Here is a 15,577-nt window from a genome sequence, read left to right on the forward strand (position 1 = left end):
TCAAGGGAACATACCATTTGAACACGGGCGACCAGGCCCGCATGAATAATCTTCAACGGCGTTGAAGTCCACGGAGACTAGGAGCTCGTTTCTTGTTTTCAGACTCGCCGCTTCGGCGTTGTCTTGTTCCACAGGACAGAAGGGGAGATTGTCATCTTCATGGGATTTGGCAGAATAATCAAAGACCCTATGGGAATTTCCACAACGTTAGAAAATATCACCAAGGCTTTTTATCCTTCTTGTTGGCAAATATGATTCCAAGTTCTTACGAAGCAAAATCACGGCATCTGTTGGCATCGTTATTCTGAGTGGTCAAAGAACGATGTAGGTGCCTATGGCGATTGGCATGACCATGAGAGTTGGGAAATGCCCACGCTAAGGTCGCTAGTTCAGCGTAAGCGGCGAGAAGGATTAACGAGCGCATCTTGGACGAGCAGCCGCTGGGCTACTGTCAAGACTGGGGGAGAAAAGATGAAAAATGTTACTATCTAGAAGGATGAGAGAGGATACGGAGTGCTGTACGGAGTACTTCCTGCTTTCATTTTCAGCAAGGGGCTAACGCCTTATATATATCGATGGCTAAGCTGCGGCAAGTGAAATGAAAAGGAAAAGTGCCGGGTGCTTTTTTTTTTTTCCCAAACTGAGTCAAGAATAACTGGGATTGCTGGAGTATTTTTTCCGTATCTCCATAGCTTCCCATGAGAAAAATACTGCAATATCTCCGCTCCACTAGCTCTCAAGCAACTGAGGTTGATATTCCTATTTTGGCAACTTCAAATATTTGTCGCCTTGGGCTCCATGTCCGCAATATCGGAGCTGCCGGTTCAATCAAATCTTTTTGATATGCCTCGAAACTGTTGCCAAGCCGCATGGTTTACGGGATCATGAACTCGACCGGCGCATAATCTCTTGGATCTCCCTTGTCAAGTGTGAGCTGCTGAGATGCCAGTCCCACACCCACTGCACGGGATACGCTCCCACTATATTACTCGAATAGTTCTGTTTGCATGGACAAGTTGTTGAAATGCCCTTCCGTTTTCTACCCACATTGAGTAAGTCAAGATCCATTTTTCAGGGGTATATCATACGCTGTTTGAATATGCATGTCCCAGCCGTCCATTCTACTGGGAAGTTCCTGTGGATATTGTGCGAATGAGTGTACTTTCAGCTGTCCTAAGGGGCCCAAAGGCTTCCGATATGATGTTAACTATTTCAGAATAACAGTCCCGTCGGCTCCTGAGCTGGCTACTCACATCTGTACTGCGATAAAAAGCCTGCGCATCCTACCTGCCAATAACTAGTTATCTCGCTCGCAGTCATTTTCCCGAATAATGGTAAATAACTAGTGATACATCCTTAGAAGAGAAAGGCATTGTATAATACTACTAGTCGCAGATGGCACAGTTAACTGAAACAAGAGCATCCCGAGTTAGTTACTGCTTTTGCAAACGAATTTGGGCCTAACTTTTTTCTCAAACAGGAACATCAGAGAAACGGGCTGCAAAGATATCACAAGACATGCGTTGTGGCTCTTCGCTGTAGTTATCCGCTGATCACACACCGCATGGAGCATTACTCCGGTCTGTACTCAAATCTTCTTCCCTGTTCACCAGTCATGATAACTAATATATTTCCGAGAGGATAAACCATTAAGACAAGGTACGAAGGAGGTCTAAGGACACGGAGTATACATCGTCTTTTTCCTGTGTGCCAGGGTGTGGAGCATATGTTCCCACGCACGAAAACGTAATAACAGGGTATCCGGGACATTCTGTGGATATCAAGCAACTATCAGACATTACTACGCCGCGGTATGTTAACGAGACGCCGGAATCCTACGCAAAGACCCAACCAAATGTCTAGGGAGGACCGGCGTCCATTAACTAGCTACTCGTGGAACCCGGCGTGAATCCACCCAATGAGTGAGAATCCCTGTCCGGCGGGTCTGTGCAAACAAGGTTGTGCCTGCGGCGGAAGTCAAAACTATGAGACATAAACTTACTTACAGTTAACTACCCAGGGTCAGGTTGCTCCAGGCGGCGCATCACCGCCGGTAGAAAAGAAAATAACTAGCATTGGAAGCTTTCCTGGCTGGGCTATCAAAACTCGACAGGTTGACCTGGGGCGCCCTTTATAAACATGCCTTCCGCACGGGACAACATTCAATATGAATCCATCAACGCCTTCTCCCCACTTGACTGTCCGTACAGAGTACTATCAGGATGCCGTCCTCGGTGCTATTCCCAGCTATGCGGACATTGCTGCTTCTCAAATATGTGTTTTCCCTTATTTATCTTAATGCGATCTGTTGCCAGACCGTCTCTGCCATCTCGGTTGTTTCTAGGGAAGGCCTTCCGATGACACTGAGTGACAAGTGTGCTGAGGCTTTAATTTCTGATGTTGCCTGTGACCCAAATGTCCTGGACTTCAAGCCGGGATACTACTATTCTCCAGAAATTCTACAGCGAGCATGCACAGACACTTGCAAATCTGCCCTTGACTCTTATTTGGATCGTGTCAAATCGTCCTGTGGTACCGAGACTATTGTCGGTCCATTCGACCTGGAGGCGTCGGCTCTTATAGTACCAGGCATGCGCAAGGACCTCTTTCAGAAAACGTGCCTTCAGGATAACGGGAGATACTGCAATAATGTTGCAGCTACGGCAGCGGTAATTGCTGATCCTGGAGGTATGGCTTGGTTCAAATATTTCTGTTTCATTAAAATTGGATGTCAAAGCTCACGCGAAGTGCAGTTTCTCGATTCAATTATCTCAGCTCGGTTTCTCCAGGAACCGTTCCACCAGATCCTTGTGACATGTGCTTCATCAAAAGCCTTCAACTAAAAGCTGGTTCCCCATATTTTGATGGTCCTGACCTAGCCAGCATGTCTGTTTATATGTCGATGACCAGTCAATGCGGAATATCTGGGCAACCATTGACTACCACTCCTATTGGGTATTATACGTAAGAATACCTATTCTACACTTGATATATTGACCTCTTCACCAACAGTTCACATTAACATTCTAAGTGAGGCACCACCGACAACAACGCCTGCTCCCTGTATGGGAGAGAAGTATTCAATCCAACAAGGTGACGATTGCTACAGCATTTCACGCAAGAAAAAGATTGGAACTGCTTGGCTTCTCTCTGATAATAACCTGGCCTCGTATTGTGCAGATTTTCCTAAATCTGGCGAGTTATGCATTTCTAATGCCTGCGATACCCATACGGTCAAACAAAAAGATAGTTGCGGCTCAATCGCCAAAGCAGCCAATATAACTGTTCCACAGCTACGTGCATGGAACCCAGTGAGTTAACCACAGAGTCCTTCTAGGCAGACTGGATCTAGCTAATGGACTATTCTAGATTATCAATGCAGGCTGCTACAACATGCACAGGCTGAATGGCACTGAGTTATGTATTTCTGCACCGGGTCAAAAGTTCGTACCTGGTGATGCAACGGACCTTCCGGGTGCAACTGTGACCACACCCGTGCCAGCTCCTAGTAACGCTGCTTCAGGTTCAAACCGTTATTGTGGCCGTTGGTATGGTGTTAAAAAGGGTGACTATTGTAACCTTATTGTGCTGAAGTTTGGCATCACCATGGATAATTTCATATTCCTGAACCCAGCACTGAATAGCAACTGCACTAATCTTTACGCCGAGGAGAGCTATTGTGTTCTACCAGTTGGGGATAGTATGTTCTCTTGATGCCCTGGGAATTTCACCAAAGAGTTGAACTGACCATGCTCGATCGCAGTTAATACATATTCAGGAAAACCCGGGTACGTGTCTACCCCAACTGGATCTGAGCCAACAACCACTGGGATTCGATTTGAAGATCTACCTGATGCGACTGAAAAGCCGTATCCTAGGCCGCCCCCAGGCCCACCTATTGCCGAGGGCACTCGGGATGACTGCAACTACTATTTCGATGGCGCTGAGTTTCAGTATAATGTCACAACTACCTATTGGAACAGTAACTGCCAAATTCCCCCCCAGGTTTACAGAGTGGACCCCGAGTCTTTCGAGAGCTGGAACGCAGGGCTAGGTAATATTAGTCGGCCAGAATGTTCCTTCAAACCAGGCTTCCGGTATTGCGGTCGGTACTACGCATTAAGTGACGACTCAGATGAGCCCACGCCAACCACTTCTATCACAACATCCGATGATCCAACTTCGACCTCTGCTACGCCCACGACACCCACGACATCCTCTAAGCCATCTCCTGGCGCTCCGACGATGACGGGCCAACCATCGGCTTGCAATAAGTGGCACACTGTCACCAACGGTGAGAGTTGTACTGTGATCCCGAAGACATTCGGCATTACCTTAGAACAGTTCCTGGCTTGGAACCCCACGGTCAAGTCAGATTGTACGGAGAACTTTTGGGCTGGATACGCATACTGTGTAGGAGTCAAAACTCCGGGCCCTAGCTAAACTATTGAGTACCTGTATTAGCTAGCTGGCCAGGTACGGAAATCCTTTTGTAGTAGAGGAGACGTAACTTAGGCAGAGCGATGGTTACAGTGCTTCGTAATAAATTCCAAGTGAATTACGGCTGGATATAATGAATTCCCGGTTTAGTTGCCATTAATGTACGTATCTTCCATCTAGGGATTTCAAAGCAGCAAAACTCTAAGGCCTGGCTGCTAGTTAACTACCAGCAGCAACCCCCCGGGCCTCGACCCAACGGTCTCGTCCAACAAGTAGCGTACTCAGCACCGCGGCACTGCCCATCGTTGAGGCAGATATCGGAATACAACCAAGAATGTGTCCAGGAATGCAGATGTCGCAGACAGTAATGATAAGGTCCTTGACCAAAGCTTGGTAGATGATGATAAACTCAGCGCTGCTGACTGTCTGCTTCTCGACGGATGGTGCCTTTTCCAAGCCATCTGCATTATTCTTTGCATTGGGGCCCTTTTCCTTCTTCTGGATTGCTGATGGTGCCCTTGGAGCCTGGCGTAGCTGGACCAACTGCCAGAGGGTGCTCAGGAGTGAGAAAACGAGGGCGTATAACCAGAACTTGTTACTCTCAAGCAAAGCTCTATCACCCCATGACGTTCTTTGAACGCCCATCGCATCAAACTATGGGGACTGTCAGCTACGAATGGAAACCATGTGCTGGTTTTAGACTACTGCTTTCAGGTGCAACATACGATCGTTACGCCTTCTAGCAAGAGGTATACGCCGAGAAGACTCCATTTGCTGAACTCGAGGGTTGATGCAATTGACCCTCGCCGGTGAGCCGGGGCACTGTCATTCAAAGTATATGCTGCCCATGCATTCTCAAAGTAGTCGATAAACTTGAAGAACCGAAAATAGCGGCGACCTAGACCCATGGTTAAAACGAAAAGTGAATTGCTCTCCCGCCGAGTGCACCCATGTTGAATCTATGCACATGTTGGTACATACTCAGCGCAAACTGGCCACTTGCCCTGGACCAAGGCGAGGGAGAGGCCCGGGAAAACGACTCGAGGATGATGCAGGAGAACTGCAAGAGCCGTAGGGTGTTTTCTATGCCGGGTGCGGAATTGATATACCGGCAGAACTGGGCCATCCGGGGCTGGGGAGTCGTCGCCATGGCGGGTTCGAGCTTTCAAGCTGTCCAACAGGTCCAATGGCCTGCTGTCTAAGTTACTCTGTCTGGATGTGTGCAATTGACCAACAGCCAGAGAGTAACTCTAGCGGGAGCAGCTCAACTCCTCCCAACAAGAGAACGGGAACAAACCTGCTCCCCCCTTTTTTTGTCCCTCCCGGGCATCCAGGGGGACCCGACGGGGAGGTTTCAGCCGGAGTATCACATGACCTGGCCAACTGATTACTAAGACTTGGTCATGATTATTCGATCATTTTCAATGCCTTTTTTTTAATTGCTTTTTACTCGTGAATGGATCGGCTGCAAGTAAGTTAGGGACTGCGAGAGGCAGCTAGCTCTCGAGAGCTGCGGGCAGCATCAAGCAGTGTGGGTGGATAAGGTCCCGGGAGGGCACCAGCGACACAAGGCCACAGGGGGATCCAGTCAACTCAGTAAGGGGTAGCTAGTTAACTAGTACTCTGTAGTTGGCTGCCACAGTGATGGATTTCCAATCTGTTAATAAGACGTGAGTAAGTTGGCAGCGCTGGAGCTCCCTGCCCCATAACTAGCTAGCTAAGGTGCTATTTTGCCTCCCTTTGTAAGGTTTCCGTAAGCTGTTCTGGGCCCGAGAGAACCTGCTGGCTGTGCCGGTACGTCATTGCTGCGACTTCCGGGCGTGTTTGTTGTTAATAGTGATTTATTAGCAGCAGCGCAGGTTAACTTAAGGGTCGTAACAGGTTTGTGTGGCCGACTATATAAGGGCTGCCCCTCCCCCGCCGTAGCGACAGGCTTCTGACTCCCGGCATCGCCATCCACCACACCAAAACACCAAAGCAGCTGTCGCATTCTCTGCTCTGCCCTCGTCGAGACCCTTCAATTCCCCATTCGAACTTATACAGTCGGTTTCTGCACACCATGGCTTGCCCCAAGATCGCAATTGTTTATGTATGTTTCCCCTCTCAGTCTCCCGGAGCCCGCTTCCACGGATATTAAAATATTTTGCATGCGCCCAAGTTCCAGTGCTAACAAGGACCTCCCGACTAGTACTCGATGTACGGCCACATCAAGACGCTGGCCGAGGCCGAGAAGAAAGGAATCGAGGCTGCGGGAGGCACCGCCGACATCTACCAGTAAAACTAGCCCCTCTCCTCCTCCCCCTTTTCCGCCCCATCGCATCTGCGCATTGCTTTGGGGCCTGGTCACAACCCCACGTACTAACGCTTCATGAATCTAGAATTGCCGAGACGCTTCCGGAAGAAGTTCTGACCAAAATGCATGCTCCAGCCAAGTCAAACCACCCGGTTGCTGAGCCCAGGGATCTGCTCGCGTATGATGCTATCCTGTTCGGCATCCCCACCCGTTATGGAAACTTCCCTGCGCAGTGGAAGGCATTCTGGGACAAGACCGGCGGCATCTGGGCCAAGGGCGAGTTCTTTGGCAGGTACGCAGGCGTGTTCGTCTCTACCGGTACTCCTGGAGGTGGCCAGGAATCGACTGTCATCGCCTCTATGAGCACTCTCGTCCATCACGGAATGATCTTCGTCCCATTGGGCTACAAGAACACTTTCCAGATGCTGTCAAACGTTTCCGAGGTTCGTGGTGGTAGCCCATGGGGTGCTGGAACCTTTGCTGTAAGTCATGTCATCGCCCTTTTGACATCTTTTGGTCAATCGAAAGCTCTTTGTTTCAATGATCCGTCCACAGTTGCTAACGTTCATCAACCTTCTAGGGAGCCGATGGTTCTCGTCAACCCACTCCTCTCGAGCTCGAGCTTGCTCAGACACAGGGTAAGGGATTTTACGAGACCGTCTCAAAGGTCAAGTTTGCATAGACACTTCCAGTCATCTATGGGCCGGGGGGAACTTTTGCTTGTATTCCCCGTAAAGTGAGAAATAAATGCAATACTCATTACCCTTAGCTTGTGCTTAATGATTCATATGAATTTTCTTCAAGTTCAACCAATCCGTTCACTGAAAACATAGTCTCAGGAGAGTGCTAGTGTTCGAAGCATCCGGGTATATGTAGTTCTGTCATAGGATCCAGCCTGAGCCGAACCTCAGCTCTGTGAGTGCATAATCTTCTCCAGTGAGAGCATAATCATAATAATAATGATAATAATCCAAGAGTAAAATGGCTCTGGCTGAAAATTGGGGAAGCATCTTGAATTCTTCGTATCCAATTTGAAAACAGGCCAGATAGTAACCTTTAAAGCGGCGCTGGTTTTCTTTGAGTTCATCGGCCAAAATAGCACCCAGAGTGACGCCGCTTTTAAGCGCTGCTTCTGCTATGACGAACTTCGAGCTTCTGCCTTCTTCCAGCAGCATCAAAAACACTTCAACGGCCAAAGAAAAGTCCGCGGCCAAAGAGACATTTTCACCACTTCACTTTCACCATAAAACCCCCTAGACTTTCTCCGACTTGCTCCTGTGGCTATATAGTTCTCTCCTAGTACAGCAAATGATACAGTTTGAACTCATCTCACTCCAGACATGGCTTCCCCGCGGCCAATAATTCTAAGATTTGAGAGCCGGAACGGCCAGTTTCGATTGACGGTTAGCCCGACTGAACAATTTACGGCTCTACTGCCAAAGGTATGTCTATATCGCTTTACATGCCTCCCAGTTTTACCCTTGGTGCTCTTTTAGGCAATAAGATTTTAACAATGCCATGCCGTATTTACTAGATCCTTGAGAACCTACCTAAAGATACCGATCCAACTTCAGTCTCTCTTTCGAACAAACCAATAGGCACCGGTGGCCAGGAGAGAAATCTTACAACATTAAAGGGGATTTCCATACAGAGGGTTGGGCTATCGTGAGTGGCTGTTCGGTTTAAAGCTGGTGATCCCAATGATGACTGACCCGAAAAAACGCAGACACGGTGACAAGCTGTTCGTTGGCTATGAGGAGCAAAAATCTACAGCAAACGGCTCCCTAAATGGACAGACAGGAGCTACAAAAAGGCAAGAGTCATCGCACCGTCTTGATGGCGGTGCCGTACCTGAACGGGATGATTCATCATCGACAAAACGGCCAACCTCTCCCACAGCCATAATAAAGAATCCCTGGGAAATCGTGAAGCAGTCGGATTTGGATAACCGATTGGACAAAAAAGATGGGAAAATCCCACGCTCTTTTGATCAAAAGATGTGTCGGCATGGCCCCAAGGGAATGTGTGACTACTGCATGCCGTTGGAACCGTATGCCCCAGAGTACCTGGCTGAAAAGAAGATAAAACATCTTTCATTCAACTCATACCTTCGGAAAATTAACTCCTCTACCAACAAGCCAGAGCTGAAGAGCTCCTACATGCCCCCTCTTTCAGAGCCGTTTTATAGAGTGAGGAAGGATTGTCCATCTGGGCACCCAGCTTGGCCTGAAGGTATATGTACTAAATGCCAGCCAAGTGCCATCACTTTACAACCCCAACAATTTAGAATGGTGGATCATGTCGAGTTTTCCTCTCCCGACCTTATCAATTCACTCCTAGACTTCTGGCGAAAGACAGGATCTCAGAGGATTGGCTTCCTTTACGGAACATATGAAGAATACACAGAAGTCCCGCTTGGTATAAAAGCTGTGGTACAAGCTATATATGAACCACCACAGGTGGACGAAGTGGATGGCGTAACCCTTCACGAATGGAATAACGAAAAGGACGTTGACCATATAGCCAAACTCTGTGGAATGGAAAAGATAGGCGTGATTTTCACTGATCTTATCGATGCTGGTGCCGGAGATGGAACTGTCGTCTGCAAACGACATATCGATTCTTACTATCTTTCCTCATTAGAGGTTGTCTTTGCATCCCAGCTTCAGGCACGGAACCCCAAACCATGCAAGTGGAGTGAAACAGGCCAATTTGGCTCAAATTTTGTTACCTGTGTCCTGAGCGGAGATGAGAACGGTGCAATTTCTGTGTGCGCCTACCAGGCTTCCAACTCTGCTGTTGAAATGGTGCGGGCAGACATAATCGAGCCATCCGCTGACCCATCCGTAATGCTGGTTCAACAAGAAGACGAGCTTGACAACGCAAACATCACACGCTATATTCCAGAGGTTTTCTATCGAAGAATAAATGAATACAAAGTCAGTGTTCAGGAGAATGCCAAACCGAGTTTCCCGGTTGAATACCTCTTTGTCACTCTCACACACGGATTCCCTACCACGCCAACAACAGTCTTCACGGACCCGTCTTTCCCAATTGAAAACCGAGAGGTCATTGGGGAAAGCCAAGATCTAAGACGTGTTGCGAGTAAATTGACCGACAGCAGTGATCCCAATGCAGTCATCAAAGCTGTTTCCAATTTCCATCTCCTTACCTTCTTGCATGGAATGGGTATCCTCAGCGAGGTGAGTAAGAATATAAGTCATCCCCCCATAACTACAGCGTTTTCCCGAACTAAGACAGTATTCTTTCTCACTTGAAACAGGATGAGGAGGCTCTTCTTTGCACGGTGGCAACAAAGCATGATCCCGCCGACGGCATACAATTGCTCAATACAGCTGGCTGGGCCACGCTCGTGACAATACTTCAGGAGAGCGGTGAGACGCCCCCAAAACGATCATGGCCCTTTAAGCGTCAATCCCCAATTTCTTCCTCATTCCACAACTCTTCTCACAACTCCAACTCGGATGGTGAACAACTTGCTAAAAGGTTCCGAGGGGCTAGCCTAGAATGACCGCTGTCATCCTCCCACGTTAGACCGTCCTGTATACCTTCGCCCGAGCTCGAAATTAACCGACCTCACATCCGTTTCATTATCCGTTTCATTGTTAAAATATGTTTTCTTTTACCAGACATTGATGGACTGAAACTCAACCATGGCATTCCTCTTGTACTTCCGCTGATTGATATCCTTCTTCTTGGCACATCTTTACAATGTTACTTCATATACCATGCCATGATACCTACTCCGTCTCTTTATCCGCGATTTGTCGAGTTCGCCGCCGTATTCCGAGAAACCCCCCCCCCCCCCTCAACTTTAAGCTGGAGTTGCTAGCTGCGTAATCAAACGAAGGAATAATACATTGGCCTATTATGCTGTGTGACCGGTAGATAATCTTGAGATACAGTGAAAATGACCTTTTTCGTGAGCCATTGGTGGTGTTTTGGATATGAGGTTGGCCAACTAGCTAGCAATTAAATAGCTACCAGGAAACCAAGCGAACGGCTTGTTCGATGCTGACAATGATGATTATCAATAAAACTCAAGGAATATCGAAGAAGTAGACAACCCTGATCATTAGAACGTCGTAAACGGAAGTACATTCTGTCAAGAAAACTAAGTTAATACAAAGGAGAAATGACAACCGAATGGCAATGCTAAACTAATTTTCCACACAACGCCAGCCACACACTCACTCACAACACCCCCTTGCGCGGAAATTTAATTGGTATAATACTATGTAAGAAATAGAATAAAGGAAAAATTGGGGGATGGGAAGAAATGAGAATGATAAATCACCGACATGCATTAGCTGCTGACCCCTGCAAGCTCGGTCGAGGCTGACCACCAGAAGTTATGGTAGGTGTGCTAAATCTGACGCCGTCTCTGCTTGAATTGCTCACGTCCCTGATTTTCAGGTCGATGGATGTAACTCGTCGTTGGCTGCCTGGTTTAGTGACCGGAAATGTCCTGGGACCCAAGACACCGTATTTCCCTTCCTGCTCCTTTTCGCTTTTTACCATTCTCCGGGCCTGGGAAGCAGTGAACATGGCATTTTCATTCGGTGGGCTATTTGATGAGACGCTTGGGCTACGGTGACGAGGCCTATTGGTAGATCCGCCGCATCCAGAACCAGCATTGGAAATACGTCGCATCGCAGAGCCGATTTTAACTGCATCCATCTTATCGATTTTGATAGGTTCGGCTTCAGAGTCAGGGGGGTGGCTGTCCGGTTCATGATCGAGAGACCTCCGATTCAGAGTGCTGCTATTGCTGATCTGACGTAGAGGAGCGGGTTGTTCCGTATCCGATAAAGAGAGTCTGGCTAAGCTAGGAGGCGCGGGTGATGGACCGGGTGAGCCCTCATTGGCTTTCTTAGACAAAAAACCAGCCTGGAATCTCGAGTTTTTGGAATACATACTAGGTAAAGATGGTGGAGTTGGTATTGGAGAGGATTCCCTCGAGCCAGACCGTAGAGGAATAGAAGAGCCCACGGTCGGAACCGGGAGGGACGAGGGTGAGCCCGACGATGGCAGTGGGGATGAAGGAGCAGCTTTTTGCGGAGTTTTCGAGAATTCTGCTAGAGGACCGTCCGCCGTGTCATCTTTCCATCTGACATTTCTCTTTCCAGGCTTGATTGCTTTCTTGGGAGTAAAGTAAATACTCTTTCTGAGTCCAGGCCCCTTTTTCCTCCGGGGAGATCCCTTCATTGGCGTCTGGTTAGCGGGCGGAGTTATGGTAACAGGAGGAACAAGGGGCTTCGAGAGTGAGGGCCGTCCAACCAGGCTCACTCTCTTTCGTCTCTTCGGAGTTCCAGCCTTAGTAGGCGGAAATGCTTCTGCTCTAATAGGGCTGCTCCCGTTTGGCTTAACCACGTTAGATGTGCTAGCACAACAAGATTCTAAAAGTTTTCCAAGAATTTTCCTTCCCGTTTCAATGGCCTCATCTTCCGAAAGCTGCATTATATGTTCAATGGCTGATATGGTTTCAAAATTCGCTTCAAGGAGCCGTTGAGCAATCTCAAATTCACTGGTCTTGTCCTGTTCTGACACAGCACTCAAAGCCTCAGATTGAGCATTAGATTTCAATAATTGAGCTTCCCGTTTGAGGTTTTCGATATCTGTATGGTCACACGTTTCCAACTCGCGGAGCTGTTTTATACCCACTTCCAGGGCGGAATCCAACGCTCGCTCCCAAGAAGATTTTCCAATTTTCTGATGGTAATGCTGGCGACTGCCTTCCAATTCAAAAAGTACTCCTTGAGCAGACTTGCGAATTGCCTGGAGGTTAGACAGGGTATCATCCTGCCCACGAGCGGCGCACACATTGTCAAACGCAGCAATCCATGCGGAGAGCATTGACATGCGTCGACTGACTTGTTTGAGTCGCACCATACAATCAATTTTCTCCCTTCTCTCAGGGGAGGCATGTTCGTATGCACTGCGAAGACGTGCAAACGATTCACGTAGCACGGATTCTTTCTTTTCGTTCTGCTTCTTGAATTTAGCGAAGGCGACGGACTCGTAGTCCTTTTGCTGTTGTTTTAGTTCATTGATAAGGGCCATTTGCTCATCGATCTTAACAAGGAAGTCCTTGATGTGTCGGTTAACATTGTAAACGTTTCTGGTGACCTTCGTTTGGATATTCTTGGCCCGGTTGGCATAGCGCAGTGTGTTCTGAGTCTCATCGAAATGGTGGCTCGAAGGGCTAACACAGACGATCATGACCGTTTTACAGTTGCCCCCGAGAGAGAACTTCAGCAATCTAGTCAATTTCGAATTGCGGTATGGAACATGGTTGCGCTTCCGGGGATCACATAGGGCATTGATGCAGCTGCCCAGAGCGAGGAGAGATTTGTTGATATTTGCGCCCTCCACCAGTCTTTCGCCGCGGTTCTTAGTAGCGCTTGCTCGCTCACTTCCAGCCAAATCGATAATGCTCAGGGTGGCCATTGTATGAGGCTCATTGAGATCTGAATTACGATCTTTCTGCGCCACGTTTATTTGGAGCACTGCATGGGATCGAGAGGATGTTTCATTTGCTTCGGTAGGGGACATTGTTCGATACTCGTTCCCTCTCATAATCATATCCATCACCTCCTGTACATTCTGAGGACGGTGAGTCGACAATCCAGATACCGATACACTTTGGTTGGCATCTTCTCGGAGCATAAGTCCCTGTTTACTTCCGCCGGGAAGCAGCAGGTCCCGAATCGTTTCATTGTATATCTCCAAATAGCTCAATGACAGCTCGGTGACTTTCTCTTCCGACCGTTCTGCAATCTTCTCAAACAGCTCTTGCATCGTCAAGAAGATTATTCCGGGCTGCTGTGGGGTTCCTGTAATCGTATGTGTTTTCCCACACCCTGTGGCTCCATAAGCAAAGACTGTAGCATTGTATCCTTCGAGCACACTGTCGAGTAGATGCTTTGTAGAAGCCTCATACACGTCTCCCTGACTGGTATTCTCATCAAAGACACGGTCAAACATGAATGTCTGATCCTTGCCGCGTTTGGCCCTGTTCGGAATGACTGATCTGGAAAACCGTTGTAAGGGGTTATCTTCAGGGGGGTCGAATACTCTATGTAACGGAGGGAAAAGGGTGTTAGCTATGCAACATACAAATATGCTACGAGGGGAAAAGGTAAGCCAGATATTCGCTTACAGGCACTTATCGTCTACCACTTTGACAATAGATCGCAGCCCCTTTTGCTGTAGCTTCGGGGCTGAATTGCCAGCTAGAGACCCATCACCCATGAAAACCATGCCATCGTCGCATTTTGATACCTGTGCGGCCTCTCGAATAGTAAACGGCCGCACTCGAACGGTCACTTGGATTGAAGACGCGCCGCCCGAGGCCGCCATTGTGTCTTGGGGAGATATCGCCTGAGGAGGGTACTGCTGCTGATGGGCGCAGATTAATTAAGGAGTAAACAAATATATTTCGCGCACCGCTTCGAGTGTCTGCCAATATAGACGTAAGAGAATAAAGCCTTTGTGAATAGCTGGAGAAGACGTAGAAAATGTGCTATTTAATATAGAGAAGACTCGAAGGCTGCGTCTTGTTAGCTTTCCCCCCAGTCGTGTCTGCAGGTTTGTCGAACTCGACCTGATAGGGCAATGTTGATGCAGCCAACAAAACATGTTTATCCGGCGCCGGTTGCCATAGTAACGGTCCTCGGAGGACCCATGGGCTGGACTGGAGCACTTGGGCATGAAAGGGCCCAGCAGATCTACAAGGAAGACGATAAAAAGCGATATACTCAGTAGTAGTGCTGGATAGTTGTTGCTGTGTCTCCGTAGGGGATATCTACTGTGTTAGGTAGCGGGCGTCGAGACAGTCCTACGCGAAAAGTCATGGCAAGTTGATCTAGAAGCTCCCGAAGCCTGAAAGCGATTTATCAGTTTCTGGTCCATGTTTTTCTGGTTTCCCAGGCATGGCACTTGTTGCGGCTAGGCAAGAGGCCCTGCAAAGGGCTGACCAGTTGTGTCATGTTTACTCTGCTCCATGTCCATGTATCCGCTTGAGTATCACATTCTCATGCTAGAACATTCGATGGACTCTGAAAACCAGACATATTCCATCATCACTCGTCTTCGTCTTCATCATCATATGAAGGGATCAGAACATCCCAGCCAGGGTCATCCAGGTCCATCTCGAGATCACCGTCCTTGACTGCACTCCTCTCTGACGCTTTCCGAAACCTGAATGCAATAGCCTGGGCATCTCTGAGATCGGCTCCTTGGGGGCTAGAGTTGAAGACACTGTTCTTCCCTTTCCCCGCCCCCTTATCTGCCTTGCCATCAGGTATCGCCAGCGGTTGCCAGCCCTTCTCTAGGTTATTCCGGTCAAGAGGGACGCCCAGCTCGATATCTGCTGCGTCATCTGGTACAGGTTTCCCGTTTATCTCTTTTATCCCGCGAGTCTGAAGCGCCTTTAATAGAGCAGCTTTGATAGTGTCGAACGCATCGACAGGAGACACCAGCAGTAGAACGGTGACGTTGTGGTTCTTAAACCGGAGCGTCCATCTTGGCTCCGCCTGCAGGACAGAAGTATTAGCTTGATGCCATTTTGCTCCCCTCCCTATATACGTGCTTACCATGTTAAAAATGAGAAGATCTCCAATAACCAAGTAGCCAAATATGACGTTTAATGCTCTCCCAGGCGGGGTGTTGTTCAAGGATGTGGCCGTTTGCCAGCGATTGTTTCTCGCGGGCACAACAGCTTTGCCAGTCTTGGCGTCGCTGCCTCCGCCGCCAAGCTTAGCAGTTTTCTCTCGTCGAGCATAAAAAAACATCGAGCTCCCCTTCCTGGCCGTGAGAAGA

General features: G+C 48.4%; 7 protein-coding genes across 7 annotated transcripts; 3 read left to right on the forward strand and 4 right to left on the reverse strand.

Annotated features, from left to right (window-relative positions):
• Window positions 1–2,222: 2,222 nt before the first annotated feature.
• On the forward strand, window positions 2,223–2,843 carry TRV_04310 (uncharacterized protein; the record flags this gene model as incomplete). Its single annotated transcript, XM_003021522.1, has 1 exon — window positions 2,223–2,843. One exon carries the CDS (start codon window positions 2,223–2,225, stop codon window positions 2,841–2,843), a length of 621 nt encoding a protein of 206 aa, XP_003021568.1.
• A 1,816-nt stretch (window positions 2,844–4,659) lies between these two features.
• TRV_04311 (PEX11 domain protein) lies at window positions 4,660–5,348 on the reverse strand (the record flags this gene model as incomplete). Its single annotated transcript, XM_003021523.1, has 2 exons — window positions 4,660–5,094; window positions 5,166–5,348. 2 exons carry the CDS (start codon window positions 5,346–5,348, stop codon window positions 4,660–4,662), a joined length of 618 nt encoding a protein of 205 aa, XP_003021569.1.
• Window positions 5,349–6,634: 1,286 nt separating this feature from the next.
• On the forward strand, window positions 6,635–7,415 carry TRV_04312 (uncharacterized protein; the record flags this gene model as incomplete). The annotated part of the gene is made up of 3 exons (XM_003021524.1): window positions 6,635–6,714; window positions 6,819–7,215; window positions 7,314–7,415. 3 exons carry the CDS (start codon window positions 6,635–6,637, stop codon window positions 7,413–7,415), a joined length of 579 nt encoding a protein of 192 aa, XP_003021570.1.
• Window positions 7,416–7,614: 199 nt separating this feature from the next.
• TRV_04313 (uncharacterized protein) lies at window positions 7,615–7,908 on the reverse strand (the record flags this gene model as incomplete). The annotated part of the gene is made up of 1 exon (XM_003021525.1): window positions 7,615–7,908. The coding sequence occupies one exon, from the start codon at window positions 7,906–7,908 to the stop codon at window positions 7,615–7,617; it is 294 nt and encodes a 97-aa protein (XP_003021571.1).
• A 528-nt stretch (window positions 7,909–8,436) lies between these two features.
• On the forward strand, window positions 8,437–10,265 carry TRV_04314 (uncharacterized protein; the record flags this gene model as incomplete). The annotated part of the gene is made up of 2 exons (XM_003021526.1): window positions 8,437–9,936; window positions 10,017–10,265. 2 exons carry the CDS (start codon window positions 8,437–8,439, stop codon window positions 10,263–10,265), a joined length of 1,749 nt encoding a protein of 582 aa, XP_003021572.1.
• Window positions 10,266–11,047: 782 nt separating this feature from the next.
• On the reverse strand, window positions 11,048–14,116 carry TRV_04315 (uncharacterized protein; the record flags this gene model as incomplete). Its single annotated transcript, XM_003021527.1, has 2 exons — window positions 11,048–13,832; window positions 13,917–14,116. 2 exons carry the CDS (start codon window positions 14,114–14,116, stop codon window positions 11,048–11,050), a joined length of 2,985 nt encoding a protein of 994 aa, XP_003021573.1.
• A 722-nt stretch (window positions 14,117–14,838) lies between these two features.
• Window positions 14,839–15,549, reverse strand: TRV_04316 (uncharacterized protein; the record flags this gene model as incomplete). Its single annotated transcript, XM_003021528.1, has 1 exon — window positions 14,839–15,549. One exon carries the CDS (start codon window positions 15,547–15,549, stop codon window positions 14,839–14,841), a length of 711 nt encoding a protein of 236 aa, XP_003021574.1.
• Window positions 15,550–15,577: the final 28 nt, after the last annotated feature.

This window comes from Trichophyton verrucosum (genome assembly GCF_000151505.1).
Source record: "Trichophyton verrucosum HKI 0517 chromosome Unknown contig00344_1.f1.exp, whole genome shotgun sequence".
Classification (NCBI taxonomy): Eukaryota; Fungi; Ascomycota; class Eurotiomycetes; order Onygenales; family Arthrodermataceae; genus Trichophyton; species Trichophyton verrucosum.